The sequence below is a fragment of the Anguilla rostrata genome, chromosome 9, assembly GCF_018555375.3.
Source record: "Anguilla rostrata isolate EN2019 chromosome 9, ASM1855537v3, whole genome shotgun sequence".
Lineage (NCBI taxonomy): Eukaryota > Metazoa > Chordata > Actinopteri > Anguilliformes > Anguillidae > Anguilla > Anguilla rostrata.
The window spans coordinates 27,993,118-28,009,210 of NC_057941.1; the positions used below are offsets into that span (position 1 = coordinate 27,993,118).

Below are 16,093 nucleotides of genomic sequence, written 5' to 3' on the forward strand. Positions count from 1 at the left end.
CAGTACTCTACAGAGAATCATGTTTACCAATCTAAGCAAGCAGACTAGCTGTTAGCCAGGAGCGGCTGCCCAGTCATGGTTCCTGTGCCATTCTGACACTCATTCCCTCTGCAGCTGTATTGTAGTGTAGCACAGTGGGTAAGGAACTGGGCTTGTAACCGAAAGGTCGCAGGTTCGATTCCCGGGTAAGGACACTGCCGTTGTACCCTTGAGCAAGGTACTTAACCTGCATTGCTTCAGTATATATCCAGCTGCATAAATGTATACAATGTAAAATGCTATGTAAAAAAAGTTGTGTAAGTCGCTCTGGATAAGAGCGTCTGCTAAATGCCTGTAATGTAATGTAATAATGTAATATTTTGTGTACTCACAGTGATTGGGTGGCGAGTCATGATCTGGGCAGCTCTCATTGGCTGGCGGTCGTAGGAGACCCACAGCTGGACGGTAGAGGGTTCTTGGCTCCCCAGCAGAGTCTAGGGGTGCAGGCAAGCACAGATTAGGGTTATTCTGAACAAGACAAAGGGACGTCCCGTCTGGGTATGGCACAGCCATAATTACTACTACAGAGCAAACAGTTCTGCAATGGATCAACTCTGACCGAGTCCATTTTACCTTGATAAAGTACATATCAGGGTTTGGGTTGAGGGGGTAAAAAGTGCTGCGATTCATACACTCATCACCCAGTGTGTATGAACACACCCCAAAATTAAAGCTGACAATATGCACTGCAACCTTATATTCATCGTTTCATTTCAAATCCACTGCTCAAATACTTATGGACTGCACTGCAGTTATCAATGCAGAGACTATAAACCTCATAAACAGACAAGAGAGCCCAGATAACAGCGGCCACTGAAATCTTTGCCCACTTCTCTCCTCTTTCCACCCTCCCCTCCCCCCCGAACCCCTCTCTCCCTCCACCTTTCTCTCTGCCACAAACGCAATCGGCAACAGAAAGTGTCGGAGAGGTAAACACACCCAGATAATGTTCCCCCCCACCTGAACACAGTGACCCAGTTTCCTGTTCCATATACACAGTCACCGCAAAACCACTTCGCCTTCAACAGAAAAACAGCTACACACAAAGAGCTAAAGCTGCTTTCCCGAGAGCAGTTTAAACAAAGGGTGTCAATGACAGAACTGCTCGGGTTTAGTGGCACCCGGCTCCTTCATGGAAGGGCAGACTTCTTTCATCCTCCTGTTTATAATCGGTATCTTCCTTCACCTGATACCACCGAGCCCTCACCCACATCTCACACCTTCAGGGGCTCTTCCCACAGACAAAGACTTCCGTTACTTTTCAAACTTCCTGTTCAACAGGCACTTTGCAGAATGGTTTGCCACATTTTGCGCCAGTCTTCTGAAGGCATTTCATATGCTATGTTGTTGGGGTTAGCACGTTGGCTCTGCTAAGTTGGTGGCGGGGTAACACATTGCATCAAGTTACGAGCCACAATTGGTCGCGGTGAACAGTGTTAATGAACACTGTTCATCAAGTTCTACCAGCAACGCTCTGAGAATGGCTGTACGATTCAGCATCATTTACGCTCTAAAAATGTTCAGTAACGATCTAGCGCTGTTGAATATGCCCCAATTCTCCATCCGCTGCGCCGATCCGTTCGCTAAGGAGTCACCTCCCGCAACAGGCCAGCGATACACAAGAGCCTGCACACTGTCTGCCAAGAAGGACAGAAGCAAGGAAACAGGAACTTGCAGTGTTGCTCTGACACATATACATACACACACACACGCACGCACGCATATACACGCCCAAATGCACACGCACGCACAAGACCTTTTTAAGCCTCATTGAAGTTATACGGCAGTAACACACAAGCAAATCAAACACAGCCTTCAGCACACAATACAGGAACACACACTACATTTTTTCCTTATTATCAGATTTATGTACAACTTCAGGGATAAGACGGAAGAACAAAGTCCCGTCACATCTGGAACACACATGTAGAACGTGCTAGACCAATAAACACCAATAAAGTGAGGAAAATCACACAACATACCGAACACTAACGACATACATTACAATCATATAAATGGGAGGTGCGAAGACTGTGATTGTGCTGATAAAACATGATAAGAAATGAGCTGTAACTAGGCCAACGTAGGCCGTGATATCAGTCGTGCGTCACCTTAGAGCCCTGTGAAAGATCTACCCTTAGTTTCCTGTGTTAGGCTTCAAAATTTAGGAACAGGATGCCGAGTAGGTCTAATGCAGCTTTCTATCCCCAGGCATCGTGACAAAGAAAAAAAACACTGGGCAATAATTCATGCTTTGTACAGACTGACGATCTATCATTTTAATTCAGCCATTCAGCTGATCCATCTACGAGAGAACAAGCTAATAATCGCTCATTAAGTGTAGACAGAAGGGCACTAAGACACCATTACCCTTGCAAACTGCTAACTTCACAAAGCAGAACTGCTGATGCTCTATAATCTAAATGGCGCTCTGAGGTTATCGAACAAGGGCCTCCTCACTGTTCCTAATGGCTGGCTGAAGTGGTCAGACTCCTAAGCCTGGAAATGTTGTTAAAAGTGCAATGTCCGCCACAATTTTAAGCCTCTTTCAAAAGCTTTTAAACTTGCTCCTGTGTATAACTTTTATCATCTTATCTTTATTACCCAGTTATTTTACTTGTCTTTTATCGCTGTTTTAATCTGTTTTTATGATGGGGTTTGCTGGCTAATGTAATCCAAATGTTTGCAAACATATTTGCCTCATGCCGTATTGAACCAGCTTTTATTATTCCATATATTTGGCAGCTGTTCTTTTTTTGTCTCGTGATTTCTAAATCCTCCATCCTGGGTGGCTTTACTGTGTGCGTGTCAGCCTGATCAAAGGATCAAGTGCAGCAGCCGCCCACAGTTACACCTTCATTCAAAAAAAGCACCACCGCAATAATGAGGTTCACGTGGGCTTACGCCACTTTTAGCAGTGTATAAACAAGCTTCTCCAAGGGCTCGGTCTGAGATAAGACTGACTAACTGCTAAGCAAACAGCAATTCTTAAAACCAGGCCTTGACCTCCGTGCAGATTTACCATGGGCAGCCAGGAGGGGAAGTTACGAGTTTAGGGTCCATACTGCCATACGTCAGTCAGTGGGAGCAGTTCCTCTTGCTAACCACCTCTTACAGCTCTGGTCTGAAGACATTTCAACAAGCATGAAATACTTCCGATTGGGGGGGCCCAATGAACGCAGGAGAATCAGTGAGCCAGTAAAAGCACCAGAGAGGGGACACAGAGATCAGACCCAAGTCAAGGGTTAGGGCCCGAGATGCATTCCCTTGACAGAATGAGATACAGTCACAGCTTAATGTACTACAGACCGTATTTGCCAGGTATGACATCACAATGCTGGCTCCTGTCATCATAAAAAGGTGGATGGACGTGCAGGGTAGTGGTGTGAATCTTGTGATGGAAACATTACTGGAGTGTGAAGTATTTCAATTATGAACCCAGGGTGTGGTAGGTACTGTGTTTCTCAGCTGAACGGGCAGTAATTATGCCCTCGCTGGGGTTAGGGAGTGGCAGGGAGGAGAGAGTCACATGACCAGGTCTGCAGCTCTGTGCTAATGGGGAGTGATATTGCTCCTATACCAGCTGCAGGCATACTACACATTTGTCTCCATGATTACAGTCCTTGTATTTATATTCTAGTTTTAAATATTGACTTTTTTGTTAGTATTTTTTTGTTGCACAAAACCATTCCCTCTCACCCAGTCTGTCAACTAACAAGGATCTGTGTGGCACTGTAATCCCAAACTCTCAACTAGAAGTCTGACTGCCAAGGTAGAGACCCATGCACACAGCATGCAGGGAAGGCTTTAGGTATTTCCATCTCTCTGACAACCTCACCACTGGCATCTTGGCCTTGGGGAAAAAAGGATTTACCAAGATATATAAAGGATAAATAAAACATAGCACTGCCAACTCAAATACCCCATGAGATTTACGTGGCACAGTGAGAGAGAGACCAGCAGAGACAGAAAGAGTGATAGAGAAAAAAAACTGCCATAGAAATGTGAATCCATTACTGCTGCTAGAACCCTGCTGATGCTGCAGACCTCCTGAGAGCGCGGGGGAGGGTCAAAGAGCCCCCAGAGATCCCAGTGCCAGCGAGGGCCACCGAAGGAATCAGCAAAAATCAATCAAGCAACGGGGAGCGCTGGCAGCTCGGTCTCCAGCACATGGGTATCGGCCTCCCGTCGCCTCGTGAAAGGATCCTTCCTCGCGGTCGGCTTGGCAGGCTAACGTTGCGGGAATCTGCGTGAAATCCATCGCTCCCGTCTGCTGTGAAAAATGAAACCGGCGAGCGGCTCGCCAAACCCAGCCCCAGTTTCCAGTAAACAGCCTCAGCGCTCAAAGGAAATGGGTCACGCAGGCACTGTAGGCATTAGGGCTGCCGCGATAAGTCGACGTAATCGATGACGTCGACGCTGAAAATGCGTCGACATCAATATTTTAAACCGACGAATCGTTTTTTTATTTTTTTTTTTGCATGAATTTAGCTTTTTGGTATCTAAAACGCTTCAATTCATTATAACAAATGTTTTTCTTCAATATCACTACGTAATTGCTACGTCAGTCGTTTTTGGCTCCAGTCAACGCTACAGTTTTTAAAAATCAAGGCGGCTGCAGCAGAGTCCGACTCAGTTGCGAAAGAGGTTCAGCGGTTCCAAAAATAGCTGTGCGTAATACCACACGTGTTGTTTACTGCGTTGTCGCCCGTTTTAGTACAGTCTGGCTTGACTGACGATGTATAACATGTCTAATTTTGCTTTTGGAATAGCGTTTTTATGTCAGCGTAACCGAACATTTTCTTACCATCGCATTCACTCTGCGGTAGCAGTAAAAGATGCTGCACCTAACGAAACGTTGTCAACGATTTCTCGTAATTTCTTGGAAAATACCATTATTATTGAGGACGTCTGGGCATAGCTAAGCCATATGTTTGCTGATAGACCTATTTGACATCGTTTTCTGGAGCAAAAAAGAAGCGGGTAGAACGGTCATTGATTTACTATCTCTGTCTCTATCTACTGAACACAGATAAAATTTAATCATTGCTATGTAAGTATTACTGCTCAAAATATTTTGGTTATATACGTTATTTTTGAAATTGAGTGTCTTTAAATAGGTCAGTGGTATTATATAATGTGGATATTTCACGCTGTAATGTAAGCGTTAGTTAGTAGTGAAAAGTTTCCAAGAAAAGAGCTAGCCTACTGTAAGTCCAGAACATGTGTTGACATTCCTACATTAGAACACAGACATTTGATTCCAATATTTGAGTTGGACTTTGAGCTAGACACCATTGTCTCTTACACGCTAAACATGTTGCACTTTGTTTAATATGCAGACCTAACTTTTTTTTACTTTGACAATGGGTTTAATAGAAACTTGGATTTATTTTGGAGTTGCACTACTGACTTAAATAATAAGCCCTCTTTTTTATTTATTTTTATCATGTTGGAGTTGCCAGTTTAAACCTACAGTTTTGCACTTTAATATGTAAACCTTTGTTTACGTTTTGTTTTGTGCTGCAAAACAAAACGTAATATATATGAAAAAACGCTTTGACCAGCAGTTTTCATCAGAAAAAGATGTTACGTGTGAACACAGCCTAACTTTGTTTAGCTACCAAGCCACGTTAGATACTAACGTTAGTTCAATCGAGGTATCTTTATGTAACGTCAACTAACTAGCTTCGCTGGCAAACGTCATGAAATTTTTCCAGACAGTGAAAACTGGATTACTTGTTTACATTTTTGACAGATGTGGCTAGTGGGTAAATCTATCGCTGTTTCCGTCGCAGCACTTTCGACACAAGCAATTCGGAAGCGCTATCCTAAAATTTATTTTTACCATGAAGAGTGCCTGACCCGCAACCGTAGTAATGTGTTAACACAGTGGCACAATTATATCGAGAAATACCATCTTTGGGGAAAAAAACGCTATATTCTGTAAATGCATTTAACCTACCATGCATAAAAACATAAAAACGCTCGTCAATCACCCACTTCTATTTATAATGCCATCAAAGCGCAGAGTGTTTAAAACCATAAAGCCACCTGTCCGGTTTTTTTTGTTTTTGTTTTTTTTGTCAGCGCATCACTGTTATTTTTACATTCATTCTGATATGTGGCCTAAATGACTTATGTTCATTCGGCTTAAGGCGCTCCGCAAAATCACTTAGGCGCTGCGCCTAAGCCTTTCTATGGTAGGGAAAACCCTGGAACTTGAATTAAATGGTCAATTTGATTTGGAGGAAAATTAATCGTTTAGATTAATCGACTAATTGGTAAAATAGTCAATAGATTAATCAATAGAAAAATAGTCCTTAGTGGCTGCCCTAGTAGGCATACAAAGACATGCTAACTCTAACCTATCAACACTGCGCAAGGTCCGTTCCGTCCACCCCCCTCCCCCCCAGTTATATTCCTGAAGCAAGAACTGGAAGAAAGAAAAGATGTTTGGAGAAAGTGTTTGCGCATGTACAGGCTGAAATGATGGTGATTGGCTGGATGAAACGGTCGATGAGAAGGTCTCTTTTCCACACAGCTTTAATTGGCCTCAGCAGATTCTGCTGGACAGGGCCATGTGTGATATTCATTAATGGTAATTCTATTAGTGGAGGTGGGGGGTGGCTGGTGAGGGCATGAAGCCTACTCTTACGTATAATCCATCCATCCATCCATCCATTTTCCAACCCACTTATTCCTGGTCTGGGTCACGGGGGGGCTGGAGCCTATCCCAGCAGACACTGAGCGAGAGGCAGAAACACACTCTGGACAAATCACCAATCCATCTCAGGTGCCCTCAATTCCCTTGAACATTATGGTGCTCAGCGTTTACATTCATAAAGTGCCTCAGGAGTAGGAGCAGCAACCTAGGACCAGATTTACATATTCTACTCTTACATATTGCAAGAAAAATGCTGGCCCATAGTAATACTTTATTAACGGGAAAGTCAGGGGGAATGGGGGGGTGGGGCAGAGAGAGTGAGAGAGAGAGAGCAAGTGACAGAGAAAGAGAGAGAGAGAAAGAGGAAGGTCACCAGGTCAGGACTGTTGTTACACAGGTGTGAATGATTAACTGCTGAATAAACAGTGTGCCTTTCCTTTTGATCTTCTCCCAACAAATGACTGACAAACACAATGACAAACCTCTTCTGAGCTAAAAATAAACCCCCACCCCTAATTTGTGGCTGGTCAACATCATATACATGTATGTATACACACACAAACACACACACACACACACACACATACATACACTTTTAAAAAAATAATAAGAATTTCTGCCCTCAGCAGTACATGATTGGTTAACTCTAAACAGCTTACTTTCTATCATCTACTTTTTAAAAAATCCATAAGTACCTTCAGAGGCCTTTTCCTTCATTACTTATACTGCCTTTAATGAGTAAGCAGCACAGAGATCAGTTATTATTAATTACAAGAACCACTTAGCGAGAGCAGCTGAGCGCCTGTTCGCCTGACATCACCGAGGCGATGCCGGCTCCCGCCGCCCACGCGGAGCGGAGCGCCATTAAACGCGCCATTAATTCACACCCTCTTCGAAGGGAAAACAAAACAAAGCCATGCATCTGTTACCAGTGCGACTCCCATAAGAAGAGCAGCATGTGGACGTTGCTCCTGAACAGGAAGCCGCTTAACATAAGAGAGAGCTCATTCATACGCAGGCTTGAGCCAGACCTGCATTAGGTTAGCATAGATACAGTAAGTGCATGCTGGGTATGGTAATGTGTTTGCATAGCTAACACTTTTTTTCCCCCAAAAAAAGTGTTCAGGCGAAAAGATTGATTAACACTTAAATGTTAATGTGCTCTTTCTCCTTGGGAGGGCGAGACCTTAAAAACATGAATGGGCCCTCTTGGTCTTACAAGTCATTTGGTAGGAAAAGCCCAACCTCTTTCCAACTGATGCAACGAGCAGCCCAAGTCCTTTCAGTCATTGCTAGCTCGCTAGCCTTATGACCACTACTGTGTTCAAATGCTTTAAAATGCAGCCTTTATAAATGCAGCCTTTATAAATGCAGCCTTTCCTTGCGATAAGAGGAATCAAAAAAAGGAAGGAGGGGAAGTAAGGAATTTACGAGACATGTTCACAAACTGGAACAGAGCCAACGTGTCTGGGCACCATGCCGTGATGTCACGTCTATGGCTGGGCTTCATGGCCTTTCTGTTAAATGAAGGCCGTGCTCACTGACAGCCAGAGGGTGAACAACCAATAACAACCCTGACAGAGGACTCCAGCCAATCGGGCCTGAGCTTGTACACTTCCTGTGCTCCTTTTTGGCCTGAATAAATGACAGAAGAGAGAGCAGTAGTACCTATTCTCTCTCTCTCTCTCTCACACACACACACACACACACACAAAACTAGGACTCCATTCCAAAGCTCCGACAACACAAAACCACTTCACAACAAAGAGGTCAGTGTTTGTTTCAAGCGTGTACTTCCTGAAATACAGGCATAGGCAAATCAGAAGAAAACAACTGTCTCACAGATTAGATAAGGCCCTTGTGGTGCGGTTAGAACATTCACGGTCTATGATAGTGTTAAAAAGAATGTAAACCACAGAGAAAAACATTCTCCCATCATCTCTCCTCCCATACAGTGTGTTCCACACAGCCAGACCACGCAAAACCCCAATCACTTCAAACCGTACCTTGACTACTTCATGGTCATGAGAATAAGAATGGAAACTATTCCGTTAATTATTATAAATTAAGTGACATATTCATACATTATAACCTATTTGATTTCATTTTCAACATTTGGCAATAAATGGGTCACTTGTGGAAAAACAAATCGGTCAGCATCAGTTTCTTTTTCAATTCTCTTTTCTCCAGGCTTATTCATATGTGCTAGTGAGAGGCACTGAACACATTTAGAGTAATGCTTAAAGCAGGAATGCGGTATAATTCCATTCTTATTTCCGTTCTTATCTTTGGATTTGGAAGGAAGACAAGCTTAACTTCAAAATTCATGTTAACAATATGGCTAAGAAGTTGAGCTCAATGTTGGGCTTTGTACATAATGGCAATCATCACACACAAGGCTGTCTCGTACTCTATGTCCTCAAGACAAAGTCTGACCTACGACTACTTTTTGCTTTGATGCCCCACATACTTGGAATGATCTGCAAAACAAATTGATTCGTTACTGCCTTTGAGACAATTTCAGAACCTAATGTTGAATCTTATTGTTTTTTTTTGTTTGTTTTTGTTTTGTCTGCAATTGTTTTAACTAATATTCTCTTCTTTTTGTTGCAACTCGGCATTAGTATAAATGAGAGGCTCTCCTTCAATGCTTCTCCGAGGTTTAAATGAAGTATCTGTGGATAGGGAACTGGGCTTGGAACTCAAAAGCCTGTGGGTATGACTCCCCGCAGGGGCGCTACCATTAAACCCTTGAGCAAGGTACTTGATCTGAGCTGTTTCAGTTAAATATCCAGCTGTATAAATGGATTTTATGTAAAAATGCCATCTGTGTAAGTCACTCTGGATAAGAGTGTGTACTAAATGCTAAAACGTAATTAATGCAATGCTTATGCTTAAAACTGGTACATCTAAGATCAATTTCAAAAGAAATGCAGACCATAAGTAACAAAGGGTAGACCACTGGAATCAGGTTGTCCACACTATACTCATCAATGAAAGGCCAGTGTTTTCACACTCGACGCCACTGTCACAGGTAAATGAAGGGGGGTAGTAGAGGGGCTCACCCTGGTGGTGGTGGCGAACATGTACTTGTCCCGGAGCTGGAAGCTGTCCACGTGCTCCAGGATGAGTTGGCGGTTCTGCTCGCTCTGGAAGAAGTCGGTGCTGCTGAGTACGCTGGACACGCCCAGGGGCTCCTGCCTCTGCACCATGACCGTAGTGGGAGGGTCGTACGGCTCCACGCCCCTAACAGGAAACAAGCCGCGTCAGCCAATCACAGCTTGCTGCATCACACGAACACTACCCTCCCAGAAGAGATGGCATCTACGGGGTGTCTACGGGGCTTTCTATCGCAATAAAGGACCGGCCAAACAGACATGGGTATTACTTATTTTAAAAATGGATTTTATTGAGTGGTCCTTGTTTCAAACAAATCGTAATCCAGATTTTAAAATGGCAGGTCCAGAAAGGTCATTCACAATACACCTGGCCCCAGATGAACGAGAAAGCACTTTAACCTTAAGCGCTACATAACCGCAAATCCACCAAACAGCCCACATATATGCAGGTGAACAACCAAGGATGACAAAAGGGGGCAGAGATTATTCTAAAAATGATCCCTTCCCTCTCCTATCTCTGCCATTGGTCCAACTTCCCACGCACTCAGCGTCTGGAGTCCGGTACCTTTGATCAGTCTGAAATGCTAAGTGCGATTAGCACCCACGCAGGTGATAACTGGCGTCATAGAGTCTCAAAGAAAACAATAAAAGATAAAACTTTATCAACAAACTTTGTTTGCACGCAAGTGCATTCCTCTCTGCCTTCACATAGACTAAAATAAATCATGCCAGGCCACTGGGCAGGCCTTATTGTCAGCCCTTTAAAATATGTAAAATATTACTGGAATGCATTCGTGATATTAGCGTGGAGCACTTTGGCTCTTTTATGCATGATGTGCTATACAAATAAGGACGGATATTATTATAACCATAAAACTTCCATTAGAGGGCACGCCTGAAACGAGACTCTTAATAGCCAGGAGCAAAACACAAAAATACAAATAAACAGGGTCCAATAACAGTCAGACAATTTGGTATTACATTTAAACAAGATGCGCTCAAGTAACATTTTATCAGAAAAATGAAGAGTGGTGCTGCAGCAGGGCACTTCTGAGCAGAGTTCACACAACTGCACAAACAACGGGCAAAAACAAGAAGTTCATACATATTCTATAGGCCTTAACAATCAACAGCACGGACGAGTTTAATGGCTCCTTAAAAATGACGCTACAGGTTTCCACTAGCAACATACACTACCCAGAGCTGTCCCTCCCACTAGGGAGATCAGTCCTAGGGCCCCGCCTTCTCGCCGAGGGCCCCGCCTTCTCGCCTTCCTTTGAGACTGCTTTGCAAAGCAGAAGAATCAGAAGGCGCCAATGTTTTGGAGGGGCCCCCAAATAATGTTTTGCCTAAGGACCCCAGAAGTCTAGGGACAGTTCTGACACTAGAGCTAAAAAAGAAATAAACCTTTTATTTTACAAAACACAATCTAAATCTTAGATTTTGCAGTAATAACTGCTGAGCACATTCATGCCATTTTTTCTAAAAGGGCAGTCATATGGTTCTGAAAACTGACACATACAGTGCCGTTTCCACAGATGTGCGTTGCTTCTCTCTGACTTTTCTGTCTAATTCATCCCAAACTACCTTGATTTTACTTCACTTGTGAGCAAAATGTAAAGAATTTAGTCCACTACACTGTGTAAACAGTAAACTATGTAAACTTCCAACTATTAATTTCTTACCTTGTGCCAGTAAAGGTCATTTACTGTAGTTAAACTGCTTCAAATTCACTGAAAACAAAGTACTAAAACAGGAGGAAAGTGAACTAAAACTTTTTACCAGTAGTGTACTTTGTTCAATACACTTTCAGTTCACCTAGTCCTTCATCATATTGACCATCCAATTAAAGATTTTGTCTTGAACTGTGAAATGTTATACAATGTCAGAGACATAGCCCTCCTGCATAAGTGAGTGAGAAACACCAAGTCGTCATCTTCAACAACGGCTGGTCTCCAACAAACAAACAGCAGTAAACAATTAAACATTCAGCCTTAAGTTGAGTGCACGTAGCTTAAAATGTAGTAGATGAGCTCCTTCAAATTTCTGTAAAAGAAACTTTTAAGATGTACTTTAAGCCACCTTCTTTTGCTTTTTAATATTATGTGTTGTGGCATTTGAATTTTCTTGATGGTATTTCCCAGACAAAACAGACTTAAAAAAAAGAAATGCAAACATAAACAAACGTCAAAGAAACCAAATCCTTTCCACAACAAAGGTCTTGGCATTGTGCAATGTTCAGCCTCAAGCCTGGATCGTTGCTTACAGTACAGAGCAGGTAGCACTCAGCTATACTTGTCTAACCTGCTGCTGACCACAGGCTTTGCATGATAAAGCCACACCTCTACACAGTGATTATAAACCTTAACCAACCCCACTGTGTACGCTACAATGAATAAAATTGACCTTAGGATTGCAAATATACAGTCTACACCAGGGTTCTTGACCCACTTTTCGTACTCTGGGGGCCCGATTATCTTTTCGAAATGGTGCTTATGGGCCAAATGTTTTCCATATACCATTCATCAAACAGTGTGTGAATGTGTGTAAACAAAGTAGCGCTGTTATTTTGTATTATGTCACTAGTGGGAGGGATTCTGAAACTGGGAAGATGCTGACCTAGATAGTCAGAATTTTACATTTCTGAAAAATGCTTTTTTCCCTTTTTTTTCCTTTGAAGGGCCAAGAGTATATCTACGTAGGGCCACAACTAGCCCCAGGCCACCAGTTGAATAGCTCTGGCCTACAAGATTAACACTCTTATGGTAACATTACGGAATATACAGAAGTTAAGGCACAGATCCTGTTCAACTGAGAAAATGTGACCGGCTGAACAATAGGGCGGCCTCAAGTCACCTCTTCGGCATGCGGCCAAGGCCACCGTGCATCCAAGCAGGCTTCAGTGAGAGTGTTCATCCTGTGCCAACTTCAATGCTCTCCCCCCCACCCCCACAAAAAGCCACATCCTGAAACGCTGGCAGTAACGACACCAAATATATGTCTTGATTAATAAAAGATCGTACATATTGGGTGCTACAGCAAAGCAACCACCATCACATTTACCACAACTACTGGTACATTTACCACAACTACTGTAAGCCAAGGGTGCTGGTTTAGTCCCACATCAGGCCAAAGTGCACTCTTGTCAGGGATGCACCTGCAGCTGTTGCTCATGATTTTGTAAAGCAAAAATTCTGATCAAGTAAACGACTGAGCTAATTAAGTAAAATCATTAAAACAGAAGTTGCCACAAAACTGTGAAACGGACCGACCCTCCTTCTGCACTCGGACTGGGCCTTGTTCCGCACCGTGCTGCTGTTCTAGAATGCCCTGTAATGGTGCCGAGCCCAAAGCACATTTCTGCCCTCAGAGCGGGGAGGCTGGGGCGGTGGATGAGTGTGGCCTTCCCCATTCTATTCCCCCATTCTATTCCCACAGTGAATTCAATGCTGCGTTGGCAGCAAGAGTGTGAATGGGATGGAAATAAGAGGGTTTACAGCGGAGGGAATCTTGCAGCGCGCCGTCTTCCTGGGGGCTCTGAAGGGAGGGGAGACTGGCACGGACAAAAACTTTGGGGGGGGGGGGGGGAGAACAAAGGAACCCTGCTGGGGGGGGGGGGTTGAGTAGACTGCTCCCTCCACTCTGTTAACCCAGAGCCCTTAAAGTAACCAGGTAGTAAGTAACCTCAAACCTAAACGAGCAAATATTAAACCCATGCTAAAAATGATCTAACTTCTCACATGAGAGCGCCTTCACAAGTTAACCATGAATGATGACAAGCTAAGAAGTAGAGCAAAAGACCTGACAATACCTCAATATGAATGCTACAATATTTTAATACCATACATGCCCCTTTTGCCGTAATCAATACTGCTTTCTCACTGAGAGGTCCACAGCCAAAATGAATATAGCACAAGCAAAGAAAAGTAGGCAGGCAAAATTTCCGGAACCTTTGACATACTCATTTGTAATGTATGCTTATTTTTACATTTGTATTTTTGTTTGTCTCTGTGATATGCTATGCTATGCACATAAAAGCATGTCACCTTATTCTCTGCAGTCCAGGGTAAAAAATAAATAAATAATTATTCACAAAAAAATTCCTCCACTTGTTACTACTTTATTGTAAGAGATTAGCCCCCCAGTGTTAGCGGTTTACACACAATCAACGGTCCCTCTAGGAGCCCACGCTCAGCTCCATTCAAATACGGAACGTGTGATTACAGTGTGCTGTGGAGTTAAATCACACAGTGCTGGTTAAGAGGCAGTGAGTAATCAAGAGTCTTTAAAGGCATTCATCTCATATGGTTTCTCTGCTGCCAATTCACTGGTTTTAATGAGGCTAGATTGAGTGTGTGTGTGTGTGTGTGAGAGAGAGAGAAAGAGAGAGAGAGAGAGAGAGAGAGAGAGAGAGAGAGAGAGAGAGAGAGAGAGGTTTCTTGCTGCCTGCCACAGTCTGAGGGACAGTGAGTGATGGAATACAACCACAACACCACACCTATTTACCTATACACAAACATTTACACAAGCGCGCACACACACACACGCACACACACACACACAAACACATGCACACACACACTGTTCTTATATTATGCAGATTTATTTATTGTTATTGCAACTTTTTACTGTTAGTTATTGTTACTATGTATTGTTACTTCTATTGTTTTTTATTTTTTTTTAATACATTGCCATGTATCTACCAAGCTTTAGCAATACAAATGTACAAATTTGTCATGCCAATAAAGTGAATTGAATTGAATTGAATTGAATTGAGAGAGAGCGAGAGAGAGAGAGAGAGAGAGAGAGAGAGAGAGAGAGAGAGAGAGGGAGAGGGAGAGGCAGAGTGCGTGTGTGTGTGTGTGTGTGTTGGGGGAGACGGGGCAGACAGCCAGACAGTGTGGGCAAAGGGCATTGCAATCACACACACAAGTGTACACACATAGTGTATTCACGGAAAAGTACAGAGAGGTGTCACCTGCTTGATTCTGTAGTTGTAGCTCATGTTTTTTTTCCCCACAGACCGAGTGGGAGGGTGACCTAACAGCCCGTTTCAGAGGAGGGGAAAACAGATGCAGTCACAAGACAGAGCGTGGGCCTTACCAGCAGTAGGATCTGACGTGTTCCTGAATGAGCACCCACGTCTCGCCAAAATCGTCCGATTTCCACAGCTGCAACAGGGCAATACGCATATCTTACACAAGAACCAAGAAAAGTTCTCACATTCAGCTAAATTTGTCCCCAATAAGTTGCGGTTTTACCCACTGGGTCTGTCACAAAAAGCATGTAATTTCCGATTATTGACTGTGCAATGGGTCTAGACCCACCAACGTCATTAATGAAGGAGCAGATGATCACTGAAATTGAAGCATCTCTGCTGCTAGTAATCAGTGCAATTAAGTAGAGTCACAAATCCCTGACAGATTCTGGAGTGAGACATTTGATTGCATGGGGTCTGTATGACTCATCCATTAATGAGGTGACCTCTGCTTACTGTGGGATGAGATCAAGTCTGGAGAGCACGTCGTGAAGAAATGTATCTGAATACTACTGCAAAATAGAGGAGTAAAGTATCCGTAAGGTGTGTTCGGATGACTTACAGGTGTAATATACCTGTATATTGGCGTGTTCTCATGATTTTCAGGAGAAAAGTACCTCTATGTTGGTGTGTTCTCATGTCTTGCTGGTGTAAAATGTGTGTATATTGGAGTGTTCTTGTGTCTTACAGTACCTGTACATTGGAATGCCATGTCTTAGGGGGGTACTGTACCTGTTTATTGGGGTGAGAGCTGTCATAGCCCAGTACCAGGTTTGGCTTTGTGCTGTGCAGCAGCAGGTCCATGGGTTTGAAAGGGACTGAAAAGCCCTGGACGGTCTTGCAGAAATCAAGCGTGCTCCACACATAGCTGTTATTGGTGTCCGCAAAGAGATACTGCGGCAGAGAAAGAGAAAGAGAGGGAGAGGGATAAGTAGAGGGAGAGAGGGATAATTAGCCAACTCCACAGATTAAAACAAATTGCATTTATTCATTTCCTAGAAAACTCTTGTGCAGAGTAATTTGAGAGTTAGAGCACAGTATTAAACATCTTGCACTATAATACCCCTGCTCACATTAAAAACTGCAGTAGGGATTTGAGCCCCCTAGTCACTAAGTGAATTTAAGTCCTTCCTCCTGCACCCTTACCAGTAAGACCACAGTAAGAGCATCATTAGACCGACCCTCCAGGAAGACTGGAACATCAAAGAAAGGAAACACTGCAGGCTTTGA

General features: G+C 43.3%; 1 protein-coding gene across 1 annotated transcript in view; it reads right to left on the minus strand.

The window, feature by feature from the left end:
• The window catches only part of LOC135262560 (sortilin-related receptor-like), a 75,632-nt gene that overhangs the window by 37,647 nt on the left and 21,892 nt on the right, over positions 1–16,093 (minus strand). Inside the window, exons 4-7 of the mRNA XM_064349573.1 lie at positions 15,596–15,757; positions 14,929–14,996; positions 9,772–9,952; positions 372–473 (exon numbers count right to left, since the gene is read on the minus strand). Of these exons, the coding sequence (XP_064205643.1) occupies positions 372–473; positions 9,772–9,952; positions 14,929–14,996; positions 15,596–15,757 (513 nt within the window). The remainder of the gene's footprint in view (positions 1–371; positions 474–9,771; positions 9,953–14,928; positions 14,997–15,595; positions 15,758–16,093) is intronic.